At 35.5% G+C, this 21661-nt stretch overlaps 1 protein-coding gene across 1 annotated transcript in view; it reads left to right on the top strand.

Annotated features, from left to right (window-relative positions):
- The first annotated feature begins 513 nt into the window (after positions 1-513).
- Positions 514-21661, top strand: part of LOC128228272 (uncharacterized) — a 36676-nt gene continuing 15528 nt past the window's right edge. The window contains exons 1-13 of the mRNA XM_052939478.1: positions 514-1105; positions 1635-1802; positions 2775-2960; positions 3737-3904; positions 5339-5374; positions 6615-6629; positions 10322-10507; positions 11112-11150; positions 14200-14271; positions 15613-15792; positions 16121-16287; positions 17237-17279; positions 17685-17720. Coding sequence (XP_052795438.1) covers positions 514-1105; positions 1635-1802; positions 2775-2960; positions 3737-3904; positions 5339-5374; positions 6615-6629; positions 10322-10507; positions 11112-11150; positions 14200-14271; positions 15613-15792; positions 16121-16287; positions 17237-17279; positions 17685-17720 — 1888 coding nt within the window. The remainder of the gene's footprint in view (positions 1106-1634; positions 1803-2774; positions 2961-3736; positions 3905-5338; positions 5375-6614; positions 6630-10321; positions 10508-11111; positions 11151-14199; positions 14272-15612; positions 15793-16120; positions 16288-17236; positions 17280-17684; positions 17721-21661) is intronic.

Raw genomic sequence — 21661 nt, 5'->3', positions numbered from 1 at the left:
GCGACCAGCAGGGATGGTATTCAATATCCAACGTAAATCTTATGGTCATACAGCATTGACTTCATTCACTATAGTGGTCAGTTATTATTAACAAGTAATCCAAGCAGCTACATCGTTCTTAGATCAAATTAAGACAAATATTGAATACCAGCACAGGTGGAACAAATGGTAGTATATCTGGATGGGATAAATCCTGGGATTGTGATGCACTGTGCAAGATTAAATAGTAACGGTGACTATTGCAAATGGATAGGGATAAATCAGTGTGGAAATATGAAAAATAGTCCTGTTGGCTATCGGGAACATAGTCGGGCGTTAGGCATATTGCAACAGTTTGGTGTAAGGGTGAGTTGGTTTAATTTTAGACACGAAGTAGTTGTACAAGCATTTGAGAAAATATCGAGAAAGCGATTGGCGAGGTTTATTTAACGTGTGTTAGTTGGTTAATTGTGGAATATCCAAAATGTGATAAGAGTCTGGACGGGTAATTGGAGATTGAATGGGGAATACGGTATGGAAAGAGGGAGATTGAATGAGGAATACGGTATGGAAAGAGGGAGATTGAATGGGGAATACGGTATGGAAAGAGGGAGATTGAATGAGGAATACGGTATGGAAAGAGGGAGATTGAATGGGGAATACGGTATGGAAAGAGGGAGATTGAATGAGGAATACGGTATGGAAAGAGGGAGATTGAATGGGGAATACGGTATGGAAAGAGGGAGATTGAATGGGGAATACGGTATGGAAAGAGGGAGATTGAATGGGGAATACGGTATGGAAAGAGGGAGATTGAATGGGGAATACGGTTTGGAAAGAGGGAGATTGAATGGGGAATACGGTATGGAAAGAGGGAGATTGAATGGGAAATACGGTATGGAAAGAGTGAGATTGAATGGGGAATACGGTTTGGAAAGAGGGAGATTGAATGGGAAATACGGTTTGGAAAGAGGGAGATTGAATGGGAAATACGGTATGGAAAGAGGGAGATTGAATGGGGAATACGGTATGGAAAGAGGGAGATTGAATGGGGAATACGGTATGGAAAGAGGGAGATTGAATGGGGAATACGGTTTGGAAAGAGGGAGATTGAATGAGGAATACGGTATGGAAAGAGGGAGTTCATTTTATTTGATGAGGAGTTATATAATAAATGTGATTAAGTCATAAATCATACTGTGCATACTGTTGAGAAGGGAATTGAATCGGGATTTGGCACAAAATGAGACTTTAAATCATATATATAAAGGAATCAAATTTTAATTAAGGAAACAAAATGCGCTATCAAAATGGGTATTACGCGTAAATTATAGTGTTTAATTCTAGAATTTTAGAATTATCTCGTAAATAAGCAAAACGCTGTCAGTTTGGATTTTCGGCTAATATAGTCGAGTACTGAGTCGAAGGGTTTGACAATGAATGCATTGTTGCAAAGCTGCAAAGCGTGTACGCAAGCACCTACAAAATCACTGCATGCAATTTATGGCATTTGACAGCAGAATAAAGAAATGACATAAGTAAAGCAATTGTAATATGGTATCGTACAATGGTTAAAGTTTTGTGATTGTTGAAGCATTTAGTACAATTTGAAGAAAACAGAAGGGGCCTTGTTTTACACCCAAGTCCTGTTGCAGCTAGCATAACTCCGCTTGCCCGCTTCACGCTTGATCAGGTCAATACAATGATTGGTAACACTCAGCGAGGGTTGCGCCATAACAGAGATGGCGCTTTGGCCCGGCCCGGGGACAGGGTTTTCACACTTGCACAGCTGCAGAGATTTAAGACAGAAATAGAAGCAAGAGGTAACATTTTGGTCAGAGGAAGGTTTACGATGCTTTCTCCCTTCCATTTACAGTTGCGCTTACAATGGAATTAAAGTATCTTATTTAAGACACAGAAAGGTGACAACTCTCTTCTTTCAATAAGGCCATACAAATATTTGTTTCCACTAACAGTTTCAAAAAAGGGAAGTTTAGTAAACATAATTCTATTTTTTATTTTATTTTTTAGAACCGGTATTCTGTAACAAACCGATATTTATCAGGGCATATCATTGTAGAAAATTTTAATATAATGATCATATTTAAACATTTCACTCAAAAATTGCACAATGTGTTTAGGAAATACCAAAACTCATAAACATGTAGCCTCGGGAGGATAAAATAAGATCAGTCGGGTTAGTTGAAACAAACAATTGTTTTTACCCCTAAATTTCAAATATTATTAAAAACATTTATCACTTTTATCCAAAAAATTAGGGTCAAATTGTAAAAATCAAATTGTGGCTCTTATATTTTTATTTAAAGAATCATCATATAGGTGCAAGGCGGACAGTGTATTTAGAAAACAAACATTTTAGCTGAATTAAGTTAAATGATTACATTACCTGTTTACAGTCCTAATAGGTTATTTATTCTACTGGTATTTGATCATGCAGCTAATTAACATAAATATCGCCGTGATGTTAAATAATCTTATTCTTTTTTTGCATTCGTTTTTTTTTTGACATTAATAAATTTAATTTATCTAAACCGTTGATGAGATGTCAAGAACATGAAGAGAACTTGTTGTTTGTTAAAATGCTAATTATTTAGATAACATTTGTCTGATTGTTTTACTTCACCTTCAAATTTACGTATTCGTTAACTTACATTTGACTAAATCCCTAGCAAAAACTGCAAATGTATAGAATTAAGTAGAACGCTCTGCGTTTACTTGCACGTAACCCACTTCTTCTACTACACATAACTAACAGCTTTCTGATTGCTGCACAGCCGCTGACTCCGCTAGATCAGTAGGACTTGCAGAGCCCACTTTTACACAGCAAGATCTTGAGAGAATGTATCTCGGCACGAAGCAGGGCGTTCGATACAATTTGCGGGGCCAGCCTGCAGTCCCAGGGGAGGCTACTCTTTCGATTGCTGTCATCGAAGCTTTGCTTGATATGCGCCATTCTAATGGTATTAAAACATCTTAGTTGTATTAAGAATAACATTGTTGAAACGCTTTAAAAATATGATGTTGCGAACAAAATTATTAAACTATTACAGACCAGAACCTAATTTATATTTTGACACTTTGTACGGTGATAATTAAAGAAGTCCAACTTCAACACAAATTATTTATTTATGAAACAACGTTTTGGCCATTCAAAATTTTGACACTAAGCATTTCAAATTCTTTGTCCGAATAAAGAACAATTTGTCTAAACTGTTTACATGTCATGAATACTATTTTCAATGACAGTTTATAAAACATACGCCACGTAACGATGTATAACGTCCCACACTACCGTTGACAGATATATTTGTTTCTACTGTACATTTGAAATAAAACATTTGGGCGTTTCGTGCCTATTTGTCATCATCAATTTTCTAAGTTTTATTCATTAACATCAGATTACTGCTTACGCCCTGTTATTAATATTTTTCGTGATAAATCAAAAACAATATTCACCAAAAATGATGAAGCTATGAAAAAGGTTTAATGAATTAAGCGAAAAGTATTTAATACAAAGTAGGAAAATATTTCATGTAAATCCATTGAAATTATCTTATTAAAATAAGAAAATAAATTTGCGGTTTCCTCATGTTTTTTCGAACAAAAAAACAAAAACAGTATAATATGTTGACCAGCTTAGATATTTTTAACATACTAACAATGTAAATGCAATCAGAAATGTATGTTAGAGCAAAATACAAACTCCACTTTCAATCTGGCGGGTTTGTTTTCGCAGTGCGTGCTTCAACGCCACGATTCGGCTTTACGCTTGACCAGGTTGAAGCTATGCTGCTTGCTATGGCTGCTGGTGTAAAATATAACGTCCAAGGTCAGCCGGCTGCTCCAGGAGAGACGACCATTTTGAGGATCCAGCTTCTTGCTTATCGGGATTGGTTATTAGCTGGTAAACTGGTTATTGGTTTAAGTTTGTGCTGATAACTGCCGCATTTTGCATTTAATTACATTTTTCTGCAGGCGTATATGTTTCATTTGTGCGCTTGACAGCTGCAGTGAAAACAAGTATGATTCAACACTGAACTTCCATAGTAATGCGATTGCGAGTAAAAAGAAAGGCTAAACGCAGTTTGACGTATTTAATGATTCTGTAATTTAGTGACTATTTTTGTTGTGAAAAGCAATTGGATACAATAAATGAAAAATTTAAGTTTTACACTTCTATTAAATTGGTTAAAAATCTAAAGTCCTTTGATTGGGTTATTTCGTTGGGTGTGAATGTGGGAGGGGTGGCAGTTAGCTTGGCGCCAAGAATGTTCTGGGTGTAAGTTTACACAAAAGTTTAACATGACAAAACGATGATTTGTGTGCAAGATTATTTTATGTAGGGCAAAGGTCAAAGACATACTTAAGGGTCATCGGTAAAGACTTCTTTTAATTTGATTTGTCCGATGAAACTTGACCATGCATATATATGTGTTTAATAACGTGGCGCATACGTTTGCCATAATACGAATGTGTGTGAAGGGCAGGACTCATTGATCGAAATTACCTGGACTTTGGCTTGTCCGGGCTGTAACTCTTCCGTGCATTTAGATACACATTTCACCATAAGAATCTAGTATTTCTGTTGCAAGATCCATACCAGATGGCCATTAGTCAAACGTTTTAGTAGTTTGGCTTGACCAGAGTGTGACTTTGCCATGCATTGAAGGAATTAAAAAATCTTTGGCAAACATTTTCATCACAAAAACCGGCGTGTCAAATGGAAAACACATGTTAGTTTTACTTTATCAACGGTGACACCTAAAGGTCATTGGCATTTTTATGTATTTTAGTTTACTGGCTTTTACTTGGCCATGCGTTTGATAAATTAGATAAATACCACAAGCGTACAATGAGAAGCTTGCCTGTCAATACATCAATCTAAGCTTCATATTAATAAACAACTTGGATAGTTAATTGCATAACGTCCCACAGAACTGTTTCGTCATTTGTATGCAGCGAATGGCTTGGCATTATTGCCGTATCGCCGACAAAGCTATTGGATATTAGTTTTACCAGATTCTTGGCGACAAGGTCACTGACAATAAAACTTAAACTTTATAGTGGAAGGAATGTTTTGCTTTATATGATCGAAACATTTATAGAAAGCCTGTTTATCATGAGATAGCACGTATTTTGTGTTAGTTTTAAAATAAAGACTTTTTTGTTTTACTTAAATAAATAATACTAATATAGGCAAACACACAATTACCATATCCACAAATTTGACGAAATGAAAAGAATACTGAAATAGTTAATTCATTTATACCTCATTAAAAAAAAACTTTCAAGCTTATTTGATGAATCGATTATTAGATCCCTAAATTGGTATTTCCAGGCCAAGAAGGTGCAGCGGGTGGTGAAGGAATGCCTGGTAGGTTTAAAAGTGTGTTACGTATATCGCAGGGTTTTGATTTATTTTATACTGGGACAAAGTTTAGCCCTATATAACCTCATTGCCTTCTGTAGTTCGCTTTTGTTCTGTACAGTTGATCAATTTTCAATCGGCAAAACATTATTACGTCTGTCCAATAAAAGTCCCACTGTGTGTAGTATGTTTCCTTTCTGTACAGGTGAGTAATTTCCAATCGGCAAAACATTATTACGTCTGTCCAATAAAAGTCCCACTGTGTGTAGTATGTTTCCTTTCTGTACAGGTGATCAATTTTCAAGCGGCAAAACATTATTACGTCTGTCCAATAAAAGTCCCACTGTGTGGTTTTGAAACTGCATTCATCCAAATAAATTCCACGCCATTATCCTTTTGAATTTTATCAAGTCAGATTACGCTTTTAAAATCTGGTCTATACTTTCATCATTCTTTCATGAAACAATTGGGTTTAATCCTTAAAAAGTAAAATGGCATTGGTCATAACAATGTTTCTCCCACCTAAGCCACACAGGGGTGAGATATTGTGCCTTTAGCGCAGATGTTCATCTGTCCGTCTGTCAACCTCGTATTATTTAACCCCTTAAAGGAGTGTCTAACTCTAGTGTTCACCACATCGCTATGACGTGCAGAACCGACACTTCAGGCACGCCGACTCAATGCTAAGATCTCGAGACATAGATTTATTGTCGGCCCGAAATTTTCTTGCGCCCTTGATGGATTTTTATGAAACTCTTTCATGTGTTCACATCATTGACACAGCACCACAATTTGCCTTATACTTCACTATGTCAAAAATGTCTTGGAACAGAATGGCACAAACATTGGGGAAACATCTGGGTTTGTTTCAAAAACACACGTATGTTGTTTACTGGGCTTACACTCATCTCCTTTAAACAAGATAATACCATTATGATATAGAATGCTCTAATCGTTTGTAATTATGTGTATATTTTCTTGTATTTATGACACTAGTATTCGAATTTAGTAACGGATATGATCATTGTTGCCTTTGGAAAACACATGTGGTATTTTTATGTACTTACATTTGCTGATCTTACTCAAATGTTCCCAAGACATTTAGATATACTACCCTACATTGCATATTATAGATTAAAAACATTCTGTCTCGCAGTATCTGCTGGTATCGCTGTACCAGGAAATGACCATTTTGAATAATAGTTTTGTTTACGTATATTAATGTTGTCTATATCGTGTATTTCAGGTGCAGGAATGCCAGGTAAGTGAAAAATAAAACATTTCACTACTTATCTATTTCAATGAAATACGCTTTTTGCTCTTTGGTCGCGAGCGAAACTGTTAAAGTGTCTGCCAAATTTTGCGCTACAGTACAACAAATTTAAATATCGGCAATTGCTGAGCAAATATACGCGCGCATTTGCCTAGCTTTTTTAAATGCTAATTTTAAACTGCTCAAGCATATAGCTTGCTTCTTTTTTCTTTGCCCTTTCAGAAAATCATATTCAGGGATTTTTAGACCATTTGACGTTCAAACTGGTCAATCGCATATTATTTAATCCAGCATTGTTCATCATGGAAATATGACCAATTTCAGCTAGCTTCTTCGAATCATTATCTCAAGAACAACTTCAGAACATTTTGACTGCAATAAACAGTGGGGTTAAGTATAATTACCTTGGCAACGTTGCAAAAGATGGAGACGCAGTTGTGACAACTGACTATATAAACGCTGTCCTGAATTACACACAAGGTGAACTATTTACATCAAACTACATCAGTTTTCTTAAATTAGTGAGCCTGTTTATACCAAAATATACAGGTGTAGGAGAGAAAGTAAAATGGATAATGTTTAATTGGTGTACACTTTAACTATTGGTGGTAATTAAAAGTAATATATTTGTTAAATGTTACAGAGAAAGCAATACTTTTAATTACCCGAGAAATGCTGTGATTTAACAGTAAATGGAAAATAGGGATTTTAGAAACATGTCACTTATGTCCACACTGGTAGCATTTCTTTCACCACCAACTATATGATCAGGCAAACAAATAATATATACATATAAATACAAAACATAAAGTTACAAATTGTTCTTATAGGCAATGGGCAGAGACCAAGTTATCGTAAGTATTTGGAAGCAAATATTCGTTTTCTAATTCCATGATTAGAAGTTTTGCAAATAGAACATTACGCATATATTCAAAATTGATATTGACATATGCTAGATACAAAAGAAGCTGTACATTTTCACTCGTCAGAGCTAAAAATACAGAATGTCCGTTCGAATATTAATTTGGAGATTAATACGATGTATACGTATAATTATCGTGAACCGAGGAAAATATCCAATGGTGAATTCAAACAAATGATATGATAATTTTTTCAGAATATTACCTCATCACTTTTCTGTAACCTCGTTTTCGCATCACCAAATACATCATGGTTCAATACTGTCTTACCCTACAGCAAACACGTTCGCGAATATGCCCGTTGAAAGTCTGAGAGAGATCCTGAGTAGCATCGATACCACCGGAATGGCGTATAACATATTAGGACAACCGGCCCAACCTGGCCAATTAACTGTAACTAGAGACTATATCATATGGCTCATTAACAGGAAAGCGGGTAAGATGTAAATTAATTAACATAGGTTATGTAAGGTGAATTTAACCAAACTGAAACGGTTGAATATCGTACATATCGACCAGTACAAGAATGGATGACATCCAGATGACGCACACAACAACATCAAACAAATTTAGAGATAATTTGTGGTTTGCCTCTTGCTTATGCCTTAACTTCCTCTGCCTCTGATTTGCTTGCTGTGCGCAGCAGCATGCGACTTGATCTCAGTCAGCTATCTGCAATTTCATGCGCGATTACATTGAAGTTTGTGAAACAGTTTTTTCTTCATTAATAATAATAAATAATATTCTGATTTAATGTTGAGCATTCATATTACACAAAATTTAAAAATCTATCGGTGAAACTACAATAAGTGACTTTAAAAACGATTTTTCGCTATGTATTATCGATTACTGTCGTATATGTAAGAAAAACGTAATTCAGCATAATAGTTTCATCATATCATTATCATTTCTATATCCGCAACAATCTGTGTTACATGGGTTCTAATCAAACACAACCTTACCATGACCAGGAAGTGGATCAACAAGTGGGCCGCGCATGAATCTTCATGAATTTACCTTCGATGCATTACAAACAATGCTGGCAAATATTAGAAACGGATCATATTATACCATATCAGGACGGCCGGCATCCGCTGGTGACTCAAATCTGTTGACCGAGGAAATGCTTCAAAGTTATTTAGACTTCAGTAAGCTTACACACTGTAGTTATTGTATAAAAATGCAGTAAGGTTGAAAACAAGATTTTCATAATTTATAAAGGAGCGCATAGTACTTAACGTAATAATTTTAAAAAGTGGAACAGTAAACGCAATGAATGTACGTGTATATAGTTAAAATCCACACACTATTAATCGACAAATAGTTAGGGATTGATCCATCAATATTCAACATATCTCCTTAACCTAAATAATGATCCAACATTTAATAAAGTATTTCGTCTATAATTTCGAAATTTAAACAACCAGGTATAGTAAAGAATGCAATGTGTTTTGTTTTGATTTATAGAAAATGCAAGATCTCTTAATCTTGGGAGTTTTACCGATGAATCTTTACGTACAATGCTGGAAGCTATTAGAGGCGGAGCATTTTTCAACAGGAGTGGACAGCCAGCATCCGCTGGTGATCCTGACCTGCTTTCTGAAAGAGACATGCAAAACTTTATTAATTTCCGTAAGAACACCTTCAAAAATACCACCTCATAAAACTCATTCTAGCATAACAAAAAATAATACAGCTACGTTTATGCAATCTTAGCGTATATCACCTGATAATTTTTATTTTTTACAATCAAAATAAGATTTAATAAAAAGTAAATATAATTGTAATCGTTTGAGCTCCATTAAAAAATGACGCAGATAATGTTGAACTTTGATATCTCAGATATGTATGCAACGATTTGACTGGTTCCATAAAAAATGTCAATTATAATTATTAACAATTTTCTTTCAACTGTTTCCACCAAAACAACTTACATACATTTTATAGGAAGAGCACTCACGCTTGACTTAGGTGCAAATATCACCCTAGCAGATCTTCAAACTATGCTGGCAGCAATTAGGAACGGCGCGTTTTACGACACAAATGGACAGCCGGCTACTGCTGAGTCGCCAAACCTGCTCTCGCCATCAATGCTTCAGCAATACATTTATCATTTCCGTAAGCTTCTGCCTATCAAAAATTCCACTGCTTGTATAAGGCTGTAAACATAACTTCATCATTTTCCAAGAACTTATTCGTAATGTAAAAATATTTATTATTTTCAGGGTATTTGATTAAATGTGTTGTTTATATGTTTCGAAGTGAGTGCACGAAACATTATTTGAGCAATAATTTTAAGATAAGAAAACACAAAATTGGAATATTTTTATTCCAACGCTGGTCGGTGAAATGCATACTAATACCTGCCGTCCACTAGGCCCCTGAAGTGTTCCCGAAACTTTTTATTTTTTTTTATCTACAACCCTTCTGCAAAGCATCGGGGATGTCGTGGACGGCAGCTATTATTCACATTTTACTTTCAACAAAAAGAGTGAATATGAATCTCAACTGACAAAGGTCTGAGCTTTCATAACTTTTTCTGTTTGAACAACATTTAGATAATGAAATCATTCTTAGTGTAGCGTGTTTATTTGTTTTGTTTTACACTGCATTTGCAATATTTCCCGTATCATGACATAAGATAATTTTCAAATCACATAGCTTTATTTTTATATAAATACATTTTTTTCAAAGATTAACTACGCGTACTTCGGGCTGTTTGATATTAATCTTAAAAAGCTTATCTTTGTTGCAATTAAGGGGACCAATCAGGTGGCGGTGGGAACGTGCAGACAAAGGACTTTACATACCTTGAGCTTGAGGCCATACTGAATGGCATTAAGGCTGGGCTGCAGTATAACTTCAATGGGCTCCCCGCTGCAGAAGGAGAGGTTACCTTAACTCTAGATATGGTAACCGACATGATGACAAGATTACAGGCTATGGGTGAGTATATAGAATATATTTGAGAAGGGAGGATTGTAAAACTATACCACAGCACTTAAATCTCAGGTGTTTTACCTTGTCAATGTTGTGTCTTCTTCCTTTGTGAGTCAGTTTTAGATTAAGCGTTGTGTTATTTTGGTTAGCTCGAGTTTGTATGGGTTAGTTGGAAGTTTAAAAAAGGTACTGGACTATAGGCCCTTATTCTGGTGAAATTCTCGATACAACGAAACCTTTCTTTATATAACAAGATATAAGAAAAAATATACAATTATAAAACACGCAAGTAATTGTTTTTTGTTTTATTATTCTGGGAATTTCAGCTGATGTTTAGTTTACTTCAATCTGCGTTCGTAGATATTAATATTTGGCATGGACCGATGCTTTTATCGAATATGTAACGGTCGAGATACGAAAAAAGTAAACAAACGTTGAGGAATATGAGTTTAATAAGTGTTAAGCTTAATAATTTGTAAATTAATATGTTGCCATCTGTACTTTTCATATGTTTAAACCACACCGTTCAGAGGGATTATATCATTTGATAAATATTTGATCAGTTAACTATAACTGTGTTACATATACATCATATACATATTTTTATAAGGCATGGGCGGCCCGGGCAAACCAGCAGGAGGAAACGAAGGTATTGTACAGATGAGGTTGAAGGGCGCATAATCCCCCACGTCTCGAGTTTGAGTTTGAAGCACAAAATTTATAGTTTATTACGAAATTGCCTCAATATAAAACATTGCTGACTCAAATCAGCATATCGACAGGTATTCAGTTCATTGCCAAATTGCCACCTGGGGTATTATGTTGATGAACATTGCTGTTTGAGATTCAAGATCTGTAGTTTTTTACTTAATTATCAAATTGCCACTGGGGTATTATGTTGATGAAAATTGGTGTTTAAGATTCAGTGCTTAAAACAGCAGATCTAAAGAACTAATGTGTACTAGGGGAATACATTGAATGAAAACTGTTGTTTAAATGTTTAAATACCAACCTATGTTTAACAGTGCTCATTTTTTTCATTCATAAGAAATTTTAAAAGAAGTAATTTTTTATATCATATATATATAATACTCAGACTCTATACGTTGGTGAATATGAAGGCATTGTTAAGGTACCAGATGCTCACTCATGTGTATTCTGATGCCTGATGACCCCATACTAATATGGTATCAGTTGAAATAATGTAATATATTAGAATGCAACCTAATTTTTCAGACAATAAAATGGCAGATAAGCAATCATTGGAGAGTAGGCTTAATCCTTAAAGATTTTCAACTTTTGCGGGTGTTTAAAGGACCACCTACTGCCACTTATCCGATACACACTCCCTCCGTCAGATTTTGCGTTGACAATGTGTCAGCCAATTAGGTAGTCTTCTAAGACAATTTAATAACTTGAAGTGGTATTTGCTACGCTCACTCCGCCCATTCTTAATCATTAAAATGTTACTTCATGTCATCTTACTTTTACGTAGAAGAAGACTGTGTTAATAGTATACAGATACAAATTTTGAATAAAAAAAACGCTGTTTTGACCTTTAACTGAAATTTGGGAAAACTTGTCGTCTCACTTTCAATTTAAATCCAAATAAAGAACAAATGCAAATGACCGTGAATTTATCTGTATTGCATTATGAGGTCATTGTTTTACATAATAGTAATAGAACACAATAACCCTTTTAAATGATACCAAAATTATATGGGTACATCAGGCATTGAAATGTAACATTATCGTCAATGATGCAACACAACGAACAGCTCATTTGTACGCCCGATAACTTAAGATAACAAGTGCATAAAAATAACACGTATCGCTTAGCACACGCTTAACTACTATATCAGAAGTGATTTAGTGTTTGATCATCATGCATAAAGTATAATACAGTCTGGTTAGAACTCCCAGGGACCGGCGAATATACCTCGAGCCTCTGAAAAATCGACCCAAGCGGGAATGCATACCTTAGTTTATAGAAATTGGTCCTTAACATCCAGTTCGAACCATCTAGGAATTCGAGCCAAGCGAGTTCGAGCCAACGGGGTTCGACTGTACTCGAATAATTCAGTAAAACCAGATTGAGCTTTCAACTTATATGTGGATGATTCCCTAATCCGACTTTTATCTTTCACGGTTTGAGCATCAAAAAGGATATCCGGCCAGAATTTCTGCTTTACTCACTTTGAGACAAACATAACAATACCTTTTTGGAAATGCAAACACTTAGCTGCAAGCTTAAGCCTAGCAGATCTGCAACGATTTGATTATGATATTACATATTTTACTGGTTCCATTACATAATTTAAATATATCAGTTATAATTATGATCCATTTTCTTTAAACTGTTCAGTCAAAGCCAACTTACATATATTTTATAGGAAAAGCAATAACGCTTCAGCAATACATTAATAATTTCCGTAAGCTTCTGCTTATCAACATTCAAAGGGCAGCTTTTTCAGATTATATATATACATTGCCTTATAATGGTCCAGGTTTCTTTTTGACACAAAAATGCTGTTCAACAATCGGTATTAATAAAAGGTTTCAAAAACCCGCGCTGCACTAGGTCGGAATCAATGCCAAAATGAGTAGAAAGTCAAGTATAATAGTAATAGTTATAGTTGATAGAGAACTAAACTGAGAAAGGACTATATTGCCACGCTTAAGACATGCTTACCATTCTTTATCAGGCATTGGCCAAGGCGCAGCGTCAGGCGGAAAGCAAGATATTCTTGCAGCAAGAGCTACATGGTTTTACAAGTACTAGGCTTAAATCGAAAGCGCCAGTTTCATAATTATGTATATATTCAGAATCTGTCACTCGTCGTCATATAATACACAATTTTATTCAACGAATTCAGGAAATATATTAGTAAGCGAGCTTTACTGACATATTTCATGGACGAGTTGAATACAATTGTGTATTATATGACAACGAGTGTTAGATTCTTTTTATCACATGCTTTTCCAGTAAAAAAAGCAAAATACGAACTCCCGTTTTCGCCTGCTTTAGTTATGAGCATTATACACAAGAGCAAGGCCATTTCCGGCGCTAAATGCATTGTAGACATGTAGTACCCGGAATAATATAAAACCACTGATACAGCCAATCCGTTATGTTTTAAGTCGAATGGGTACTAATACGATATTCAATAAGAATTACAACAAAAACACTATACTTTGTACGAAATTTGATTTCTTTTAACTTTTAACTATATATCCGGCAAGATGACGTCGATTTTTTTGTATGTGCATGACATCATTTCCAGTTTCAAAACAATAAATATGTACCGTCTTTAAAAAAAAAATTTTTTTCATGAAATCAAGACAAAATACCATGCTTTTCTCGATTTCGATGGGAAATGTGCTACTGTTATCAATTAGATATCCATCATCAATACAAAATGAGAAATAAACGTATGATTTGCTAGAATATTGCCTATTATGCAATTATTTTCCAAATTAATCTGTTTACAAACAGGCGAATATATATATTTACTGACCAATAGAAATACAGCAATGTCATATAACACATGTGTCGTACAGAAAAATACGTTATGGCTATATTAAACCGGTAACAAGGTACAGCATGTGATAAAATATGTATGTAATAGTAAACATTACGTGTCTATTATAATTAAATGTATAAGTATGTGTATGTTATGCTTATCATCTATTATCAGGTATGGGCCTAGGCGCCGCGCCAGGAGGAGGGCAAGGTATGGGCCTTGGCGCCGCGTCAGGAGGAGGGCAAGGTATGTTCTTAACTTCCGAGATATTTTGTGCTGTGATTTCTTTCTCTTACTAATTCCATCCAAAGACTAAGTATGTCATGGCCAGGACTTGTCATAGATAACTAAGTCGTTGGAACGAGAAACTAAGTCCTGGTAAAGAGAGTAAGTAAGTCGTGCCCACGACAGAACTTAGTCGTGGCCTCGAGATAAAGACACTCACCTCCATGTCATACGAGCATTGTCAATGCGACCCGTGTATGTTACATTTCATTCAATGTTTCATAGTGCATTGTACATTTAAATGCTATTTAAAGCCTACAGCCGGTTAAGAGTTCCTACAATGGTAGTGCAATGCTTAACACTAGTTACTCGTTGTTAAGAGTAAATTTGATTTTAAATAAAACAAATGTTGTTTCCTTCATCCATTGATAAATTTGCTATTTTTATTTACTGACACATCTAGAATAATATAGCAGGGCTCATTCATTGTAGTTCTAAGTTGTCTCAATCTGCATTCAACCGGCATAATTACTTGATAATTAATTATTGTTATAGATGTCAGCCTCATTCGCTGCATACACTTGCAGGGGATCATAAGAACTCTTTGTAGCGTATACAAATTCATTTTAGCTCGATTTGTAAAGACAGCTGAAAGCTGATATGAATCATTCTGGAGTCCGTTATTTGGGTGGACACCCGGCCCGAATATCACGAAAATACTTAAGTCAAATCTCAATCTCAGTCTCAACTGTTATTAAACATCATATATGTGTTTACACCTTTTAAAAGCGCGTTCTATCATTTAATATGTTGATTGTTTTAATCAACATATTAAATGATAGAATGATAGAAGATATGTTTGTCAAAATTCCAAGGGAAAACTATTGTACAAACAAAAATGTATTTGAGTATTATTCATTGTTGATTAAAAATTACTCATATATATTTGCTCAAGAAGAAGTTTTATTCGAAATATTGAAAACATCTTTTATCAACACATCCTAAAAGATAGTATGTTTTCAAAAAGTATAAAAAAAACATGCAAGCTCTTGAATCTAACTACGCTTTTATGGGGTAAAATGAGTTAAGTTTGAGATTTAGATTTGACTTGAGTATTTTTGTGATATTGGGGCCAGGACTGGTGTCCTTTTTGAGAGGCCATGAGAAGGTAAAGAAATTTAAACAAAAACGAAACAACGAGAAAAAGAGTCCCACGAAAGCAAATCATTTTATGATACCCACGTAAGTCGTGTAACGGAATGAATGGGTGAATCGTGGGAAGCCGTCGATTAAGTGAAGTATTCTATAGTATATAGGCAAAAAACAGTATAACAATCTCATCTAGAACAAAATCATTTACAGGAGTGGGACAAGTCGGTTATTCGGATCCATGGAGCATCACGTTCACACTAGGTCAACTTACCGACTTCATCAATAAAGGACAATCAATCGCCTTCAGTGGAAATGCTAACCCGTCCAATACTGAGCCAATCTTCACTCAACAGCAACTTATGATGTTAAGAGACTACTTGACCAATACCGGTAAGAGACTACTTGACCAATACCGGTAAGAGACTACTTGACCAATACCGGTAAGAGACTACTTGACCAATACCGGTAAGAGACTACTTGACCAATACCGGTAAGAAATATAGCATAAAAACTGACCAATGAACAATGCTACAATGTACGGTAGTTTGCACAAAAACAGTTAGCTATTTAAACGTTTTAAATATTGTAGTCCCCAAACGTTGGGGAATGCAAATAAACTTATTTTTTAGCGTTTAAAAACATCCAAATATCCTAGGCGGATCTCTGAATAAAGATAAACTTAGATGAACTGTAACATAATTTTCCTGATTGTTTGTAGGTGAACCTTCTGTGACCGTGGGTCCCCTGAGTGTCGGCCAGGTTGACGAATTAATGAAAAGGTTTACTGAAGATCCCAACACCCAGGTCAACTTCCAAGGTACAGGTGTTGGACCATTCCAGCCGGCCATTAATGCTGCTCAAGTTGCATTGTTATATAACGTACTGGTAAGTGATTGTCAAATGAATAAAACCAGTGCATTGAGATTTTTGAAAACAAATACCTGTAACATGTAGTCTAATATGGCGTCACAAACGTTGCATAACATTATAACGTTGATAAATATTTAATACATTTTTGAGCCTGCTGTCTTATAGCTGCACTCTTACAGATTTACCGTTTTGACAACTTTTTATTTTTTTGTCTTTGAACGAGCCAATTTATGCGAAAATTCATATAAACCACTCATATAAGACTGCTGACAAAACAGTAGATTACAGATTTTTATATTTAAGTTCAAAAATTGATGTTTTATGCATTTTTTAAACCGTTATCAACGGTTTTAGTAACGCCTTTAGCCATAAAACATTAATTTTGGAACGGAAATATGAAAATCTGCGTTCTGATCTTTTGTCAGCAGTCTTTTATTACTGGTTTGCAGATTTTACGCAAAAAGTTGCTCATTCAAAGACAGAAAAAAAAAAGTTGTAAAAACCGTAAATCTGTGAGAGTGCAGCTTTAACCCCACAAGTTCTAGTCTCATAAGTCCTGTAAATACCAGGGTTCAAGAGGTCATTGTGCAAAAACGTAACACTTGAGAATGTAAATGTCAATTATTTTATAATAAAATGACGTAATATCAAAATACATAATAATTTTAACTGAACATTATATGTTTGCATGAGGGGGGGGGGGGGGATATGTTACCATTGAAGTTGACGCCAAAATCAACTCACGAATGTGACATTTAAGATCACTCATTAATATTTTATATATTTATTCGATGCCGTGAAATATGTATTTATGTTACTTAATGCGACCAAATATTTATTGGCATATGGAAAACACAGGGCTTTATGGCTAACGGTAGCAGAAACAATGCGAGTAGCCTAAGAAGAGTGTACGCGATGCTTTATAAATATTTGTGAATATAGTTTTGAATATATTTCTTTTCAGAACACACCAGTACCTGAGGTTGGAACCGGAAGCGGAGGAATAGGTAAAACTTTCATTTCATTGGATGTTTACCTTATTTTGTATTGTGAAACATATACAATATAAAATAAGGCCATACCAAACCCTTTTCGTGTTTAGCGTTTGTACAAACTCTTATCTAGCTATCATATAAAAAGAATGAAGCCCACGAAAAATATGTCAATTTGATAGCTTTATTTCCCTGAGCATCTTTATAAAACACCGGAAAGCAAATTATAAAAAAAATAATATCAATTACAACTCCATTTTAATGACCTGAATAAATGTTATAGTCAATGCACTTTTTTGTTTGTTTTTTCGCTTACGAGTACATATAGATGTGTATATGATATTGACATAGTAATTTTGACCATACATTCATAGTAATTTTGACCATACATACATGTTACGAAACGAGTGTTTGTTTCAGATTCAAACATTCTTGACGTGAATCCACTTGTTACAGGTATGTCACGTGATTGTTTTCTTCTTTCGCCATATTTATATTATTCATTGACTTATTGTGGGTCAAATGAGAAAAAAAACTTATATTTAAAAATTATAGCGTCCAATATGGTATGCCAGGTTATTCAAATAGTGTATACTAGGGTGGTCATATAGTTATACTAGGGTGGTTATATAGTGTGCACTAGGGTGGTCATATAGTGTATACTAGGGTGGTCATATAGTGTATACTAGGTTGGTTATATAGTGTATACTAGGGTGGTCATATAGTGTATACTAGGGTGGTTATATAGTGTATACTAGGGTGGTTATATAGTGTATACTAGGGTGGTCATATAGAGTATATTAGGGTGGTCATATAGTGTATACTAGGGTGGTCATATAGTGTATACTAGGGTGGTTATATAGTGTATACTAGGGTGGTCATATAGAGTATATTAGGGTGGTCATATAGTGTATACTAGGGTGGTCATATAGTGTATACTAGGGTGGTCATATAGTGTGCACTAGGGTGGATATATAGTGTATACTAGGGTGGATATATAGTGTATACTAGGGTGGTCATATAGTGTATACTAGGGTGGATATATAGTGTATACTAGGGTGGATATATAGTGTATACTAGGGTGGATATATAGTGTATACTAGGGTGGTCATATAGTGTATACTAGGGTGGATATATAGTGTATACTAGGGTGTTCATATAGAGTATATTAGGGTGGTCATATAGTGTATACTAGGGTGGTCATATAGTGTATACTAGGGTGGTCATATAGAGTATATTAGGGTGGTCATATAGAGTATATTAGGGTGGTCATATCGAGAATATTAGGGTGGTCATATAGTGTATACTAGGGTGGATATATAGTGTATACTAGTGTGGATATATAGTGTATACTAGGGTGGATATATAGTGTATACTAGGGTGGATATATAGTGTATACTAGGGTGGATATATAGTGTATACTAGGGTGGATATATAGTGTATACTAGGGTGGATATATAGTGTATACTAGGGTGGATATATAGTGTATACTAGGGTGGATATATAGTGTATACTAGGGTGGTCATATAGTGTATACTAGGGTGGATACATAGTGTATACTAGGGTGGATATATAGTGTATACTAGGGTGGATATATAGTGTATACTAGGGTGGATATATAGTGTATACTAGGGTGGTCATATAGTGTATACTAGGGTGGATATATAGTGTATACTAGGGTGGATATATAGTGTATACTAGGGTGGATATATAGTGTATACTAGGGTGGTCATATAGTGTATACTAGGGTGGTCATATAGTGTATACTAGGGTGGTCATATGGTGTATATTAGGGTGGTCATATAGTGTATACTAGGGTGGTCATATAGTGTATATTAGGGTGGTCATATAGTGTATACTAGGGTGGTCATATAGTGTATATTAGGGTGGTCATATAGTGTATATTAGGGTGGTCATATAGTGTATATTAGGGTGGTCGTATAGTGTGCACTAGGGTGGTCATATAGTGTATACTAGGGTGGTCATATAGTGTGCACTAGGGTGGTCATATAGTGTATACAAGGGTGGATATATAGTGTATACTATGGTGGTCATATAGTGTGCACTAGGGTGGCCATATAGTGTATACTATGGTGGTCATATAGTGTATACTAGGGTGGTCATATAGTGTGCACTAGGGTGGTCATATAGTGTATACTAGGGTGGTCATATAGTGTGCACTAGGGTGGTCATATAGTGTATACTAGGGTGGTCATATAGTGTATACTATGGTGGTCATATAGTGTGCACTAGGGTGGTTATATAGTGTATACTATGGTGGTCATATAGTGTGCACTAGGTTGGTTATATAGTGTATACTATGGTGGTCATATAGTGTGCACTAGGGTGGTCATATAGTGTATACTATGGTGGTCATATAGTGTGCACTAGGGTGGTTATATAGTGTATACTATGGTGGTCATATAGTATGCACTACGTTGGTTATATAGTGTATACTAGGGTGGTCATATAGTGTATACTATGGTGGTCATATAGTGTGCACTAGGGTGGTCATATAGTGTATACTATGGTGGTCATATAGTGTGCACTAGGGTGGTTATATAGTGTATACTATGGTGGTCATATAGTGTGCACTAGGGTGGTTATATAGTGTATACTATGGTGGTCATATAGTGTGCACTAGGGTGGTCATATAGTGTATACTAGGGTGGTCATATAGTGTATACTATGGTGGTCATATAGTGTGCACTAGGTTAGATATATAGTGTATACTATGGTGGTCATATAGTGTATACTAGGGTGGTCATATAGTGTGCACTAGGGTGGTCATATAGTGTATACTAGGGTGGTCATATGGTGTATACTACGGTGGTCATATAGTGTATACTATGGTGGTCATATAGTGTATACTAGGGTGGATATATAGTGTATACTAGGGTGTTCATATAGAGTATATTAGGGTGGTCATATAGTGTATACTAGGGTGGTCATATAGTGTATACTAGGGTGGATATATAGTGTATACTAGGGTGGTCATATAGTGTATACTAGGGTGGTTATATAGTGTATACTAGGGTGGTCATATAGTGTATACTATGGTGGTCATATAGTGTGCACTAGGTTGGATATATAGTGTATACTAGGGTGGTCATATGGTGTATACTAGGGTGGTCATTTAGTGTGCACTAGGGTGTTCATATAGTGTATACTAGGGTGGTCATATAGTGTATACTAGGGTGGTCATATAGTGTGCACTAGGGTGGTCATATAGTGTGCACTAGGGTGGTCATATAGTGTATACTATGGTGGTCATATAGTGTATACTAGGGTGGTCATATAGTGTATACTAGGGTGGTCATATAGTGTGCACTATGGTGGTCATATAGTGTGCACTAGGTTGGTTATATAGTGTATACTAGGGTGGTCATATAGTGTATACTATGGTGGTCATATAGTGTATATTAGGGTGGATATATAGTGTATACTAGGGTGGTCATATAGTGTGCACTAAGGTGGTCATATAGTGTATACTAGGGTGGATATATAGTGTATACTAGGGTGGTCATATAGTGTGCACTAGGGTGGTCATATAGTGTATACTAGGTTGGATATATAGTGTATACTAGGGTCGATATATAGTGTGCACTAGGGTGGTCATATATTGTATACTAGGGTGGTCATATAGTGTATACTAGGGTGGTTATATAGTGTATACTAGGGTGGTCATATAGTGTATACTAGGGTGGTCATATAATTATACTAGGGTGGTCATATAGTGTATACTAGGGTGGTTATATAGTGTATACTAGGGTGGTCATATAGTGTATACTAGGGTGGTCATATAATTATACTATGGTGGTCATATAGTGTGCACTAGGGTGGCCATATAGTGTGCACTAGGGTGGTCATATAGTGTATATTAGGGTGGTCATATAGTGTATATTAGGGTGGTCATATAGTGTATATTAGGGTGTATACTAGGGTGGTCATATAGTGTATACTAGGGTGGTCATATAGTGTGCACTAGGGTGGTCATATAGTATGCACTAGTGGTCATATAGTGTATACTAGGGTGGTCATAAAGTGTATATTAGGGTGGTCATAAAGTGTATATTAGGGTGGTCATATAGTGTATACTAGGGTGGTCATATAGTGTATATTAAGGTGGTCATATAGTGTATATTAGGGTGGTCATATAGTGTATACTAGGGTGGTCATATAGTGTATACTAAGGTGGATATATAGTGTATATTAGGTTGGTCATATAGTGTATATTAGGGTGGTCATATAGTGTATACTAGGGTGGTCATATAGTGTATACTAGGGTGGATATATAGTGTATACTAGGGTGGATATATAGTGTATACTAGGGTGGTCATATAGTGTGCACTAGGGTGGTCATATAGTGTATACTAGGGTGGTCATATAGTGTGCAC

The sequence above is a fragment of the Mya arenaria genome, chromosome 1 (genome assembly GCF_026914265.1).
Source record: "Mya arenaria isolate MELC-2E11 chromosome 1, ASM2691426v1".
NCBI lineage: Eukaryota > Metazoa > Mollusca > Bivalvia > Myida > Myidae > Mya > Mya arenaria.
The sequence above is the reverse complement of the archived record's forward strand: the minus strand, read 5'-3'. Positions and strand labels throughout refer to the sequence as shown.